The sequence below is a fragment of the Rattus norvegicus genome, chromosome 6 (genome assembly GCF_021556685.1).
Source record: "Rattus norvegicus strain SHRSP/BbbUtx chromosome 6, alternate assembly SHRSP_T2T, whole genome shotgun sequence".
In the NCBI taxonomy this organism is placed as follows: Eukaryota; Metazoa; Chordata; class Mammalia; order Rodentia; family Muridae; genus Rattus; species Rattus norvegicus.
Genome location: NC_141539.1, coordinates 33,538,294 through 33,554,455, shown reverse-complemented (window position 1 = coordinate 33,554,455; position 16,162 = coordinate 33,538,294). Strand labels below are relative to the sequence as shown.

General features: G+C 40.9%; 1 protein-coding gene across 8 annotated transcripts in view; it reads left to right on the top strand.

Moving 5' to 3' along the window:
- The window catches only part of Ncoa1 (nuclear receptor coactivator 1), a 243,930-nt gene that overhangs the window by 162,029 nt on the left and 65,739 nt on the right, over nucleotides 1-16,162 (top strand). For all 8 annotated transcript variants that reach the window (XM_087553090.1, XM_087553088.1, XM_087553093.1 and 5 more), the window contains exons 7-9: nucleotides 2,337-2,514; nucleotides 9,114-9,293; nucleotides 11,806-11,901. In XM_087553090.1, the coding sequence (XP_087409216.1) occupies nucleotides 2,337-2,514; nucleotides 9,114-9,293; nucleotides 11,806-11,901 (454 nt within the window). The remainder of the gene's footprint in view (nucleotides 1-2,336; nucleotides 2,515-9,113; nucleotides 9,294-11,805; nucleotides 11,902-16,162) is intronic.

Genomic DNA, 16,162 nt, shown 5'->3' with positions numbered 1-16,162 from the left:
CCCTCCTCCCACGATTCCTCATCCCATTCCTCCCCCACCAAGAAGGTGCCCCTCCCCACCAGGCCTCAAGTCTCTGGAGGATTAGGCCCATCTTCTCCCACTGAGGCCAGACCAGGCAGTCCTCTGCTATGTACGTGCTTACACGCTCGAACCAGCCCATGTGTGCTCCTGGTTGGGGGCTCAGTCTCTGGGAGCTCCCTGGGGTACAGGTTAGTTGAGACTTTGTCTTCCTATGTGGTTGCCCTCCCCTTCAGCTTCTTCAATCCTTTCCCTAATTCAATCATAGGGGTCCCCAACTTAGTTCAATGGTTGTGTATAAGTATCTGCATCTGTCTCAGTCAGCTGCTGGTAGGGCCTCTCAGAGAGCAGCCATGCTAGACTCCTGTCTGTAAGCACAGCATAGCATCAGTAATAGTGTCAGGCCTTGGCTCCCCCCATCCCCACCTCTACCCCCAGATGGATCCCAAGTTGGGCCAGTTACAGGACTACCTTTCCTTCAGTCTCTTCTTCATTTTTGTCCCTGCAGTTCTTTTAGACAGGAACAATTTTGGGTCAGAAATTTTGACTGTGGGTTAGTAGCCTTGTCTTTCCACTTCCAGCCCTGTCTATCTACTGGAGGTGATCTGTTCCCTCTGCCCATTGCTGGCCATTATGGCCCCACTGAGTCCTGAGATTCTCTCACCTCCCAGGTCTCTGGTACTCTCTAGAGGGTCTCCCCACCTCCCACCCCTTGAGGCTGCAAATTTCCATTCTCCTGGCTCTCTGGGCTTCTCTCCTGCCCCTGCCCCCGCCCCCATTCTGTTCCCCTTTTCCACTCCTCCCTTCCTGTTTCTAAACCACTGTGAGTGCAGCGGCAGTGAGCAGGCTGATGAGCATCTGTGGGAGAGGACACTGAGTCCTTGAGTCCTCAGATGCCAAGGACCGGTGGAGCTGGGTTATATGGTATATTTATTTTTGGTTTTTAGAGAGTTTCTCACCCCAATTTCCATAGTGACTGCCCCACTTTGTAGTCCTAGCAGGAGCGAATGAGGGTTTCCTTCCCTGCTTCCTCACAGCATTGGCTCCCTCAGCCAATGGGTAAGGTGAAACCTCAAAGTTGTTTTAATTTGCATTTCTCTAATGCTATGAATGATGAACATTTTTTAAATATTTCTTAACCAATTTTATTTCTTTTGAGATCTCTGTATCAATAGAGATTAAATTGAGTTGTTTCAGTTATAACAAACTAACTGTATCATTTTTCAAATAGCTGGGAAGATGGCAAGTAAGTAAGGTGACATTGACAGCTTCAGTATTCCAAATCTTCCCTAAAAATCTGAACTGTCTGGACTTCCTGAAGGACCATCATGTTATATGTTTATTGGGTTGATTTTGTCCATATGTTTTAGATTGCCATCTAAAGGGTCTAACAGTTTCTGTGCCATGGGAAATATCTTTTACCCCTGTGGGTGCATGTATCTCCCCTTGGAGAAGCTGGCTCCATGTCTGCACATAGGAGGCCCCTAGAACTGGGCTCTTGTCCTTTCCACTAACACATTTGCTACCCACAGGCCTCACTGTACTTTGTACACCTCAGCTCTACAACTGCTTATACCTTGCCGTGTGCCATATGCTTCTCTGCCTGCAGTAACTCCCTAAGCCTTCTTCCTCTCTTCTCCTCTCCATAAGTTGGGTAGGACTTTGTAAAATTAGGCATCCTGGTCTGTGCTCATGGTGTCCCATGTATGTGTGACACTTGATTGATCGCTAGTGCTTTATTGTGCATGTCCACCTTGAGCAGGTTTCTCAAAGGCAAAGGCCAGGTATCAAGCCTCATAATGTCAAGATTTTCAAAATGAGTGAGCCACTTACTTCGCATTTACTACAATAAAAATACTCTCTGGGCTGAGGAGACTGTGTTAAGAGCACCCACTGCTCTGCAGAAGACCCAGGTTTGATCTTGGCACCTACAGCAAGCAGCTCCCAACCACTGTAACAGTTACAGAACATCCAGCATCTCTGTCCTCCAAGGGCGTCTGCACTCATGTGTGCACACACAGACACACACACACACAGACACTTAAAAATAAAAACAAACATTTAAATGAAATTATTTCTAAGAAAGATGGTTAGTTGTTTTTCATTCATACCTACTGGAAACTTTAGTGTTTAGCCCATTTGACAATCATAACTCCCCTCACAGAGAACCAATCTGCAGTGTAACTTGACACATGTTTATTTCTAATATCTTTTTAAAGAGAAAAATGTTCTCCTTTTATTTTTTAAACTCCCAATGTTTTAATTAATGCCTTCATGTCTTAATCCTTTTCTTTTTGTTTTTATTTTTGGCTTTGCAGGCTTTGGATGGATTTTTCTTTGTTGTGAACTGTGAAGGAAGAATTGTATTTGTGTCAGAAAATGTGACCAGCTACCTGGGTTACAATCAGGAAGAATTAATGAATACCAGCGTCTACAGCATACTGCATGTGGGAGATCATGCAGAATTTGTCAAGAATCTACTACCAAAATCACTAGGTAGAAATAATTAACTTTTTATTTCTAATACTTAGTATTATTACATATATGTTAATAGTGTAAAAAATACTTGAAGTAGTTTTATTATGGTTACAGCTTCACCTATTTCAATAGTTCATAAGAATCTTTGTTGTCACAAGACAGTACAGGTGACACACAGTTAAGTCACCTGACTGCAAGAAGCCTCTGCCTATGGTTTCCTTTGCTTTCAGTTTGGATTATATGAAGGGAGGGAGGAAATGCCCTTCTCACTGCCCCGTCATAGAAATAAGAACAGAAGGGAGGATCAATGGTCAGAAGGGGTAATGCTGCTGCACTTTATACCTCCAAAAAAAGTAACTGTTTGGAGTAAGTTCTTTCAACTCCATAGTCCAACTATGATTTGATGGCCGGCCCACTGGGGAGAAGCCAAGCTAAGAGGGTTAATGGCATTGGTCTCCAGCTGCTGCTCCTTCCACTAAACTGTGCTTAAGGCAAGGGGGACCTTGGAAGCCACCATACTTCTACTGATTCTCTAGGGACCTGAATGGACTAACAGCTGCCCTCTGTTTGCTCCTTGAATTTTGAGACTCCTGCTAAAAAGGTTTTCAGGACTCAAGGTTCAGTTACTCCTAGTGATTGAGTTCCTGGTCTCTAAGGTAGATAGGTTTCAAGTAGTCGATGTATTTAGAGGAAAATGGAAAGCCTTTGATATTTAATTTCAGATTCCATCCATTTCAGATGTTTTGTTCCTATTTTTTTTCATCATTTCTTTGTTCAACTAGCTCTTAAGTAAGACTAGCTTAGCACACAGATGCACTGATCAAACCCGAGGTTTTTTCCTCAGAGACACTGCATGGGAACATCTCTGAGTAGCACTTAGGAGGGTTTCGGCACCATTAATGTGGGCACTGAGGCAGGAGCAGGGGAGTGAAAGTAAGGCTCCCTTAGTGTGACACCTGTGCTTTTTCCTGGGCTCCCATGCTCTAGGGGGTTTTGTTCTGCCACCCTGAAGAGCTGGCGTGTGGATTTAAATGAGCTATTTCATTTTATTGTTACCTTAAAAACCTTAATATTCCCATTTGATTAACAAAATGTCTGTTGAGTTTAACAGCTTTCCTGGTTGGGAAGAGAGCTGAGGTCACAAAAAATAAAACCGAGCTTTCCTCAGCCCCTGAAGAAAAGGCTTATTGTGCAAAAGCCACACATCGCTCCTCAGAGCATGGTTATTACAGATATGTTCCTATTCCATTTGCCCACATCACTCCCAAGAGGTAAATCAGACCCGACTGTCATCAATATGTGATGTCATAGTGATGCCACTGTTGGCCACCAGTAGGTCCTTGACTGGTTCTAGCCTCTACTGCAACTGGGGGAGGTATGATAGTTCACGGCTCATTTCCTCAATCCCCAAGGAAGGAAAGAACAGAAGCATGGAAATGACACAGCCTAACTGTCTCTACTACCAAGTACAGTGAGTAGACCCACAACCATAGGCACGCTCAGGAGACAACCAGCATAGCATCTAGTTTTTCAGTGGCCTTTGGTCACCTGTTAGAAACCATTGAGAAGTTAAAGCCCAACTGTAGTAACTTAGAAAAGATACTTTTCTAAGAAACATCGAAGAGAAAGCAAACTACAGTATCTATACTTAAATATCCCTTATAAGAACTATCAAATCATTAGAAAATCAGAAAGGGAACCAGGTAAAATCACTATGTATGTATATCAGCCTCCAGAAAAGTAAGTTTCAGCTATGAAGAAATTAGAAAAATTAAGATCATTATTTACAAATTTGCATATTTATATATTCACCAAAATATATGAATAAATCACTGACATGATTCAAAAGATTATATTCTTGTGCTCACATCAAGAAATTTTGAGGGCCAGAGAAATGACTCAGCGGTTAAGAGCACTGCCTGCTCTTCCAGAGGTCCTGAGTTCAATTCCCAGCACCCACATGGTGGCTCACAACCATCTGTAATGGGATCTGATGCCCTCTTCTGGTGCGTCTGAAGACAGCTACAGTGTACTTATATGAAAAAAATAAATCTTTTTTTTAAAAAAAGAAATTTTGAACAGCTTAAAAAAACTTGTTCCACAATTGCTTTTCAATTTTTAGGGGAAGAAGATTTCATTGTCTAAAATCTATTTTTTTCTCCATCTTTATTAACTTGGATATTTCTTATTTACATTCAATTGTTATTTCCTTTCCCAGTTTCCAGGCCAACATCCCCCCTCCCCCTCCCCTTCCCCCTCCCCTTCTATATGGGTGTTCCCCTCCCCATGGTAAGATAACATCTGAGCACTGAAAGGCTAATATAGTGAGAGGTTTTACCCAAGAAGGGGACTGTAGAGCTGGCCCAATCGCTATAGTGCTTACCACACAAGACTTGAGTTTAGGACTCTATACTCTGTGTAAGGGGATGGGCTTGGCAGAGCACATCCATTAGCCCAGTGGTGAAAGACAGAGGAAGGAAGACTCCTGGACTTGCTGCTTAGCCAGTCTAGCCAAGTGGGGAGGCCCAGGTTTAGTAAGAGAAAAAGAGAAGATGGGGTGCTATTGAGGAACCTCTGGTTTCCACATGCACACACATACATATACCTACACAGAGATGTGCATACACCCCACACACATACACTAAGGCTTATGTTGTGAAAGTTTAAGATTTATTTGTGAAATTCTAATAAGCTGTAGCTTGAACTTTGGAAGAAAATGGATATAAGTTCTCACAACTTGGCATTTACTTCTCTTGCAAACACTATAGAAATTAAGAGCACTGACATTTTAATATCAAACAGACATAAGAAACTCATCATTCCTCTACCACCTACTAGCAGTGTGACCTTGCAACACATTTAATTCTTCATTAGGCCTTACCATTCATGAGAAGTTTGGAGAGCATTCAAATGATACTTAACCTCTCACCTAGATGAGTTTCCTCTAAATTTAGTTAATATTACTATTGTTGAATTTATCTAAATGTTTTGGAATTTTTAATTTCATAAGAGATAGATCTATAATTTTGTATCATTCACAACTACTTGATTTGTAGATGTTTTTAGAAATTGATGTCATGGAAGAACAATGTCCTTTCGTAATGTGCTTCTTTGTTCCGTCCCCACCAAGTGAATATTTTTACAGACCTTACATGTCAATTATAAAGTTCAGTTCTCTTTAGTTCTTTTTAAAATTAAACTGAGTAGATGCTGCTTCCTTTCAAAGGGCTTTGAGCTGAGCGTGCAGCTCAGTGGTAGAACACTTGCCTTGAATGTACCTAGCAAGCAGTTAGGTCCTGAGTTTAATTCCCAATATTGAAACAACGAAAAACCCTTTTTACTGTTTTGCAATATTTTGATTGGATTTTTGTTGGCAGGTTTTTAAAATACTGTCAGCTGCATTTATTCCTTTAAGGAGAAATGTGTTAAAAGGAAAGAGCAAGTAGTAAAGATTACACAGCCCACCCAGCACTCTCAAACAAAGCCCTGAGCTTGTCAGCACTTCACATCACTTGTCTGCACCTATCTGTGCCTGCCCAACAGAGAACACCGAGCCTGGGTTTGTCTTTTCTCGAAAATGCAGTCTTTGTAAGTGAAAACTTAGTGTTGAAAAGATTGGGTGAAAAAAAAGCCTTGAGCTCTGTTGTAATAAGTTATTTAGATAAGCCAAAGAAATCTAATGGGAATTATGCTATAGAGGGGATCTAGAAGTGTCATCTGAAATAGCTCCCTGTGTGTAAGAAGGGTCAATAGGCTTGGAGGTTATCTTTCTATTATTTATTTATTTGTTTGTTTGTTTGTTTAAGAAGTTATGATGGTTAAAATGTAATTTGTTGCCAGAATAACTTTAGTGACTTTAGTTAGAAGTTCTCAATATTTTTTACCAAAACAAGTTTCATATAATCTTTCCGCCCCCTCGTCCTCTATGATCCCAGAGCCTTTGGAAGATGGGATGTGATATGCTGCCCACTTAGGACTGAGCACTCCATGATCTCTTATCTCTGTGCATTGACCGTTTGTGGGTCTTGCTCAATTGCCCTCTACTGCATGAAGGGCTTTCTCTGATTCGGACTGAGAGGTGCACTAATTTCTGGGTATGGCAATGTCTTTAGGAGCCAGTTTAATATCATGTCCATGTAGCAGAATAACAGTAGATTCTCCTTCAGGGCCTACGACCTAACCAACCATGGATTCTTAGCCCCATTAACAGTGCCAGGAACTCATTCTGTCATGTGGAATGGGCCTTAAATTCAATCAGAAAACGCTTGATTATTCCCTTAGTATTTATGCCACCAGTAGACATACCTTGCCAGGTTGGATGACATTATGTCTAGAGGGTTCTTAGCTGAGAAAGACTGATGATTACTGTTCTTTCCTGGTAGCATACATAGTACCATCCAGCACAATGCAAGCTGGCCAATAGGGGAGAAGCTTCCAGGTTGATACCAACTTGATTAGAAACCAAAGGATTACTGCAGCAAAACAGGGAAGCACAGTTGCACCGCATGAACTCACAAAGCCGTGACTGCCTACATAAAACCTGCACAAGCCCAAGCCAGATAAATTCCCACTTTTCAGAGAGGAGGTGCTCATAAAGCTGGATAGCTGAGGAGCTGTTGGCAGTTGGTGGCTGTTGGGGAAGAGAGGCTGGATTCTTGAGAGATGTGGTCCCCAAGAGGATATCTATGTGTCAGTCGATGGCCCGGCACACTATTCACATACTGGCAACAGCAGGTGGAGTTTTATGAAGCAAACAAACAAAAGGGGCTAGAGAGATGGTCCTGCAGTTAAAAGCACTGTTTGCTCTTCTGGAGACCTAGGTTCAGTTCCCAGCACCCATAGAGCAGTTCACGATTGTCTGTAACTCCGATTCCAATGGATCTAATACACTCTTCAGACTTCTGTGGGCACTGCATGCAGGTACACAGACATACATATAAACAAAACACCCATATACATAAAATAATAAAACTACAAATGTGTGTGTGTGTGTGTGTGTGTGTGTGTGTGTGTGTGTGTGTGAACAAAAACATGAAATTGTGAGGAAATAGAGGTGGGCTTGATCAAAATACACTATATGCATGTATGAAATTCTTAAACAATACAAATTTTTTCTTAAACTTTTGACATAACAGGTTATGAAATTAAATCTGAAGGAAGTCACTTCCCCCATTGCTGCCTGTTTGCCTCATAGCTCTGTATGCTGTCCTGAGTTTAGCCACTTTGCTGCCTGGTTTTTTGTTTTGTTTTGTTTTGTTTCTTTTTTCTATCCTATTTCTCACTATCTGAACTGAATTAAACAGATATTTAGCTGGATTTCCTCTGGCAACATTAAGCAAGTAACTTTTCTTTGCAAGTATGTTCAACAAGCTGAGACCATCCTTGATAGTTGAATAAATCTGGGTAAATACCATGCAAACCAGGTGGTAAACAAAATCTTAAGCATTATTTTTATCATAGCTCTTAACTTTAGTTGGAGAAGAAAGCTCTAAAAATGATTAAGTAGGTTAATCTTCAGATTAATTTTACTGTCTACTTTATTCTATTGTTTAGCCCATATGTGTTTCAAAAGTAGAAAGAAAAAGGTCCTAGCCATGAATCCTATATAAATAAATTGGATATATATATAAAATGTTAGCTGTTACTACAGCTAACTGGGGACCTGAATGATTGCCTAAATAAATCTCTAATTTTTACTCAAATTAGAGCATCGAGAACTTCTGGGTGTTTTGTCCTAGACTGTAGAGTACAACTATTTTTAGCATTCAGTGGATCCTTTAATTTTATGGATGAAGCAACTGGAAATCAAATATTAAGTGACCTGAACCTAATAACCTGTGAAGAGCAGTTGTTCAGGAGAAGTTTGCATACTTCCTCTCATACTCAGAGTGATGGGATGTGTACAAGGAGAGTGGGCTGATGGGTGGGCGTGGGGGTGGTGCTTTAAGCCCTCTGCCCCCTGGCATCCATGATCTGGACGGGACAGGAATTCTTACTTAACATAAACGGTATCTTTTCTACAACTAAGCTTAACTTTCTTATAGTAAATGAGACAATGTTTGTTTGTAATCTTTTATTATTACTTACTGATATATACTATATTCAAAGTATTATAACATGTTTTATGCTCATTAAATTAATGAAGTAATTAATGGCTATAAGAAACCAATTGTTCTTTTCTATTCTAAGTCACAGACTTGTTGGACAAACTTTTAGTCTTCTCCCCCATGCACAAAGAGCCTGACTTCAGATTGAGCTCTGATGAGTCCTGCTTAGAGTGGTAACTGTGGCCTTACATCTTCTCACTTGAGATGCATAGGTGCAAACGAAGAGTTGGCTGCCACTCCAGTAATTTTTAATCCTGCCTTTGTTTCCAAGCTCTGTTAGTGAAGTAGTGTAATTGCTGTCTGAGCTCTTATACATTTTCTTGGAAATGCTCCAGTTTCTAACTGGTAGATATTCCTCATTGACGTGGTATACAGTTAGATCTAAGGATGTAAGGCAGTCTTTTAATAATGGATTTCTAATCAGCCAGACGCCTTGAAGTGTGTTTTCGTATCTTCAGAGTTGATAGTTTTCTTTATTCACAAGCATATAAATCGATTTTGCCTCCCTAGTAAATGGAGTTCCTTGGCCTCAAGAGGCAACACGCCGAAACAGCCATACATTTAACTGCAGGATGCTGATTCACCCTCCCGATGAGCCAGGCACTGAGAACCAAGAAGCTTGCCAGCGCTATGAAGTAATGCAGTGTTTCACGGTGTCACAGCCAAAATCAATCCAAGAAGATGGCGAAGGTAAAGGGTCATTTTAAAGTGATTAATTTATCTTTGGCTTGAAAAACCAGGGGAAAATGACTGCATACTATCTTCCTGAGATATTTTTGGTTACTCTATTTGTCATAACCACAGTTCAATTTTATACCTTTTTTTTTCTTGAGACAGGGTATCACTGTGTAGCTCTGTGTGGCCTAGAATTTGCTGGGTAGGACCAGAGTAGCCTCAGACTCAGAGAGACCCTCCTGCTTCTTCCTCCCAAGTGCTCCTATTAGTGGTGTGCACCCCCAGGCCCAGCCCATTTGGCATTTTGAGATAGAGTTTCTTTCATTTTGTATTACAGCCTGGCCTTCAACTCATTATGTAGCTTAGGCTAGACTAGAACTTAGAAGCAGTCTCCTGCCTCAACTTCATAAGTACTCGGACTGCAGGAGGATAGCACTGTGCCAGACTCAGTTTCTTTTCATACTTTAAACAACATTATAAATATGCAGAGCCAAGCCCTTAATAATGCCCCCAAAGTTTCAGCTTTATGCCAGCATTCCCACTGAGATGTCAAATCATTCAAGCCTATTTTGCTAACTTGAAATAAAATAGATAACTACCTGCCTCATTTGGAAATGTACCAGATGCAACAGGCTGTTTAACACCCCTGGTGTTTAGGAAGTTTCATCTTTAGAATGCAGGAGACATTGGAGGATAGTGTTAGCATTTTCAGACTTCAAAATGCAGGAGAAAGTTTATTTTTAAAAAACGGAAGCCCTGGCTGAGGTATGAACATGATATTGCCATGGGTTTTTGTACATGAAGTGGAGTTCAATGGGTAAGGATAAGTGTCAACCGAGACTCAGATAAGTTTAGGAATACCACAAATTGGGACCCAGAGTAAGGATCAGGGGAAAGAGGAGGCAAGTCTATCAGAGGCAGTTCAGTAGCTGATGTCACCAAAAGATCGAGATGATTGATGATCAACTGGGAGCCTTTCCCACATCACCATTCTTTGCCATTCGTGTGCAATAGTGTATCTAGACCTTTATAAAATGCAAAATAGGACTTCAGAAAAAAGTAAATTCTAAAAATATAAAATTCTCTGTTGCCAGTCACGGTGGCATAAACCTATAATTGCTACAGCTGGGAATGTGAATGCAAAAGGATTGCAAGTTTTGAGGCCAGCCTGGTCTACATAGTAATTCTACGGCCAGCCTGAGTTACATTGTAAGGCCCTTTCTGGGATATATAGAGTCCCCCAAATGATTCCATGTTGGAATATAAACCTACAGTCTTTCAATAGATCACACTCTTTATTGAATCAACAAAATAAATCTTATATTATTTAGGTCTCTAAAGTAAAATCACCCCAGCCTGGATACATAGACCCTGACCCCTCTCCTCCTCTAACAAGTCTTTTGTCAAGACCAAAGTCTTACCACTTCAGCTGTAAATCTTGGTTCTGTTCTATGATCATTACTTTATAGTAGTTATGAGAATAGTATGTAGCATGAAGGTAAGTATTGACAATAAAACTATTTTTAAAACATTGTTAAGGGGTGTCCTACTCAGGGTCTCTATTGCCATGATGAAACACTATAACCAAAGAAACTTGGGGAGAAAAGGGTTTATTTGGCTTCCACTTCCTCACTGTAGTCTTTCATTAAAGGAAGTCAGGACAGGAACTCAAACAGGGCTGGAACCTGGAGGCAGGAGCTGATGCAGATGTCATGGAAGGGTGCTTCTTACTGGCTTGTTATCATGGTTTGCTACCTGGTTTCTTATAGTACTCAGGACCCCCAGCCCTGGGATGGCCCCACCCACAGTGGGCTGGGCCCTCCCCTATGCACTAATTAAGAAAATGCCCCACAGGCCTGGCTATAGCCCTTTCTTATGGAGGCATTTTTCTCAGTTGATGATCCTTCCTCTCTGATGACTCTTGCTTGTGTCGTACTGACATAAAGCTAGCCAGCACAGAAGGCTAGAGAGATGTGTCCAAAGTTAAGAGCACTCTTCTAAAGGACCCAAGTTCGATTCCCAGCATCCACATTGCAGCTTACAACTGTGTGTAACTACAGTTCCAGGGGATCTTACGCCCTCTTCTGGCCTCTGTAGGTACTGCATGCACACGGTGCAGACATACGAGCATGGCAGAGCATTCATACACGTAATTTAATTTAAAAGTAGTGTTGGGGACTGGTGACAGAGCATATGCTTAGCAGATCTAAGTCCCTTGAATTTAGTTCATAGCAGTGAAAACAACAACAAAACTGTGTTGCTTACGTGGAACCAGAACTGTTACTCTGGCTGTTATCACCTGTCTCCTACAGTTGATGTGCAAGTGTTCAGTGAAGGGAGCCTTACTCCGGCTTACTTTCTAATTAGTGTTGCCCGGGATCTTCCTGCTTCTATGCTGTTATGTTAGAGTGATTATAATACAGCAGTAAATCCTGAAACATGTGATTTAAAAAAAAAAAACTTTCAAGTAATTGATGCAGACATTTTCTCTATACTTCGTTCAATCTTCCATTCTTGTTTTGGGCAGATTTCCAGTCGTGTTTGATTTGTATTGCTCGTCGATTACCTCGGCCTCCAGCCATTACAGGTGTAGAATCCTTTATGACCAAGCAAGATACTACAGGTATTCACAAAGTTAAAAATGTTTCTTAGTTATTAATGATGCAGTACACTGATTATATCCAATTGTCTGCTTCCCGGTCTTATATAGAAAGCATTTTAAATAGTCATCTTCATATTGACAGTCAGATGCTGTAGAGGCCAGCTCTTAACAATGTTCCCATGGATATGTCTATGCGATCATGAATCTCCTTGATTAAATTTTTAAAGAAATATGAATTTGCTAATATATGAATCTATACATATATAATTGGATATAAATATAATGGGTTTAATACTGTTTTTAAATATATTTGTGGGGGCATCCAGAGGGATCAGTGGGTTGTTGCAAGCCTAACAACCTGAACTTGACCCTCGAACCCCCATGTAGGAAGGAAGGAACCATACACATGGACACACGTATACATTATAAATGGATACACGTAAAACATTGTAATGTATCTGGCTATGTTCCTAGTCCTTGTTTAAAGTCTATTCAGCACACACCACTTGAGTCAGCAGAAGTGGTGCCATGAGTGCAAGTGCTCCCCACGTACGGTTAGTAAGGACCAATGGTGACCACACCAGTAGGAACATCACTGTCCCGGCTCCTAGGTGGCCTGAAGCAGTTGTGTTGCCTGTATCCACACATTAGGACAAGCCTGGGCAACATAGCAAGGCCTTATCTCAAACAAATAGAAAGTGAGTGCTATACTTTTGGAGATCCTTTTTGAAATTAGGTGGTCATTCTAAAAGGTCTTACTGAGGTTTGAGCTAATATTGAGACCTTGGACCATGAAGAAGTGCCACACACCCTAAGTGTAAGTGTCAGAAGTGCTCAGTGTGGCAGGGCCTTGGTTTACAGTGAGCACTCCTGACCCAAGAAATAGGTAGACCAGCCCTAACATTAGCAGGACTGAGGTGGACAGTAGGGCTGCATTGTGTAACAGGAGAGTACCTGAAAATTATACTTTCTTCTTTAAAAAGTGCCAGTTAAGATCTGGTTCCCATCTAGAGCAAACTGCAGCTGTTGTTCACAGTTTGTCACAGTTTCCTCCTGGTTAATTTATCTTCAAACTGACAGTCATGTTTTCACATACTCTGAGATGCATCTCCTGGACACGTTCCTAAGTTTAAACCAGAGATAGATAATAGGCATATATTTTTGAGCAGAAATTTTAAAATTACTTCAACTTAACTTATTCTTTGTCCATTTTAATGTGCATTCTTTTACCGTACTTTAAAGATTCTATTCTATATTTAACAACTTTTTAAGTTTCAGAAATCTGATACTCTTATGTTATATGATTTATTCATGTGTTTTTAAGATAAAGTCCAAATGCTCTTCCCAAAAAGATGGTGGGTGGTCAATTAGCCCAAATATGAAAGCAAACAAAGCAGCTATGGAGAGGCCCGGGAGCGTGGAGAGAGAGACTGCACTCGCTCTCTCCCTCCGTCCTTTTCTCCCTCTGCCACATGGCATCTTCACTCCCAGTTTCTTTCATGAGCAACACTGGAAAAGTCCAACAAAGCCTTATTGGAAGCCAGGGATATTTTATATGGAAGAAAATAGGTTTCATTGACAAAGAAAACTGGCCTTTTTATCAGAAACTGATTGATATGGAAAGAAGCTAGATTGGGCTTTTATGAGATGCAGACTGAGAAGCCGCTGGGAAGGATGTTTGTCTGGCTGCACAGTGTATGTCAGACATGAGAGACTGAAAGGTAGTGACAGAGCCGTAGGGTGGCACTTGACACAAGCATGGCAGCCTGAACTCCATCCCCAATCCCACATGAAAGTGGAAGGAGAGTCCTGAGGCTCTAACTTGTCCACTGACCTCCTGTCATGCCCCATGGCGCATCTCCACACCCACAAACACACATGTGCACAAAACGGTACTAGGATAGTTTGTGAACAGTAGTTTTCAACTTATTCTCATTTCTATGTTAAATACTGCATTAAATCAAAGAATTTACATTAAATTTTCTGCTGCATCTTACATGTAAGTCAATAAAAATAATCATGACACTTAAAATAAGAAAATTAACTCCTGGGAGTCACAATAATTGATCAACTAAAAGGGACCTCAAAAATAACACATTCCAGGGTCTAGAAAGGTGGCTCAGAAGTAAGAGCACTGGCTGTTCTCACAGTGGGCCCAGGTTTGATTCCCAGCATCCGCATGCCCACTGAAAGTTGTCTATAACTTCAGTCTCACAGGATCTGATGCCTTCTTACAGCTTCCAAAGACACCAGGCACACACGTAAGAAACAGACTCACATGTGCACAAGTACACATAAAATAAATTTTTAAATAATTCAAAATAAGACTTTTTTGAAAATAACTGATACCTGCGTACTTGTTTTATGAGTAAGAAACAGTAACTAATTGCTGGCTGTGAAAGTGTTTATCCCTAATGAAGTACTTTCTTTCTATCACGTTACCTTTGACCACAGCACCTCTCACACCAGGCTATCAGAGAACTAGGAATTAGACTTAAAATGTAAAGCTAGTGTTTTATTATATCATAGAGTAGAATTCACTGAAATAATAGGACAGTAAGGTAAATATTAAATACTTCATTTCAATGGTACTTTTTAGAACTATAAATGTTCATGCCACATTTTTTTATTATTATTATTAACTTGAGTATTTCTTGTATACATTTCCAGTGTTATTCCCTTTCCCGGTTTCCAGGCAAACATCTGCCTCCCCCCTCCCCTTCTTTCTGGGTGCTCCCCTCCCCATCCTTCCCCCATTGCCGCCCTCCCCCCAACAATCTAGTTCACTGGGGGTTCAGTCTTAGCAGGACCCAGGGCTTCCCCTTCCACTGGTGCTCTTACTAGGATATTCATTGCTACCTATGGGGTCAGAGTCCAGGGTCAGTCCATGTATAGTCTTTAGGTAGTGGCTTAGTCCCTGGAAGCTCTGGTTGCTTGGCATTGTTGTACATATGGGGTCTCGAGCCCCTTCAAGCTCTTCTAGTTCATGCCACATTTTTAGAAAACCTTCTATTGGGAAAGATTGAATTGTGATTTTTTTTCTTGTCTTTGTTGTCTTCTGTTTGGTTGGTTAGTGGTTGGTTCAACTTCCATTTGGTAAGTAGATGTACTAAAGCAAACTCTTCATGGTTCTCTCTCTAAGCAGAGTTCTTTACATAGCCTAACCATTTAGTGCTATTGCTGAAAACAATCACTTTCTCTTCCACAATTCCACATTCCCTTGCTATCTTGTAGAGCACTTTACACAAGCACACACACACACACACACACACACACACACACACACACACACACACATGAATGCACACACACCCTGGTCATTGCCTGTGAGGACTATTATGTATTATGATGAAGATTAGGTAACAGTAGCATTGTCGCTTATAGTAACCTTATGTATGGCAGGGCGCTCCATTGCAGTCACCAGACTCTCTTCAAACTGTTTTAAGTAACCACACTCTCTTATTTGATTTTCAACTGGTATTTTTGCTGTCTTCATTTGTTCTAAGAGCTGACTGACAGGATCCTCAAGTGGGTTTGGCTACATTAGATCCCAGACTATAATGAGTTAAGGGGACACTAATGGGTATTTTATTACTTAGAAAGCCAGATTGAGGGAAGAGGAGAGAACTGTGATTTTAGTTAAATGAGGAAGCATACACATAGGACAGGCTTGACTTGATTGTATCAAGAGGGGTAAATAAGATCAGGAATTCATAGAAGAAACATGAATATTGAAGAAACGTGGAAAGTGCTCAGCCTTGTTAATAATTAATCAAACTTAGATAGCAGTGAGATACCAGCTTTTCATTTACTCCTTCCAAAAAATACAGAAGCCCCACAATAATGGGTGATAGAAAAGTCTAGCAGGGTAGGGATGTACAGGATATGGAGCTCAGGCTCTTATGGGCATAGATAATAAAAACAGGCCTGAAAAATCACTGAGAAATAACTTACACAGAACTCCCTCAGGGACAATAGGGAATCTGACCAAATATGATAACTCTAGCAAATTACCACTGGAATTTATAAAACACTATTTCAATAGTGTGGTGCCTCATAAATCTTTAGGTTTTGATTTAGTGCCTTTTCTGAGTCCACTTTTATTGCTTCTTGCCTTTGTTGTAGAATTGCCTATAGAGATTAACCAGACGTTTTAAAACAGTGAGGAAAGCTTGCTTCTTTCTCATAGTCTCCCCACTTAGTCACTGGGAAACAGCTTAAACTAGACTGATACACATAATGGTCCTCTGTCCCCTTGGAGCAGTGCAGTTTCTCCTCAGGA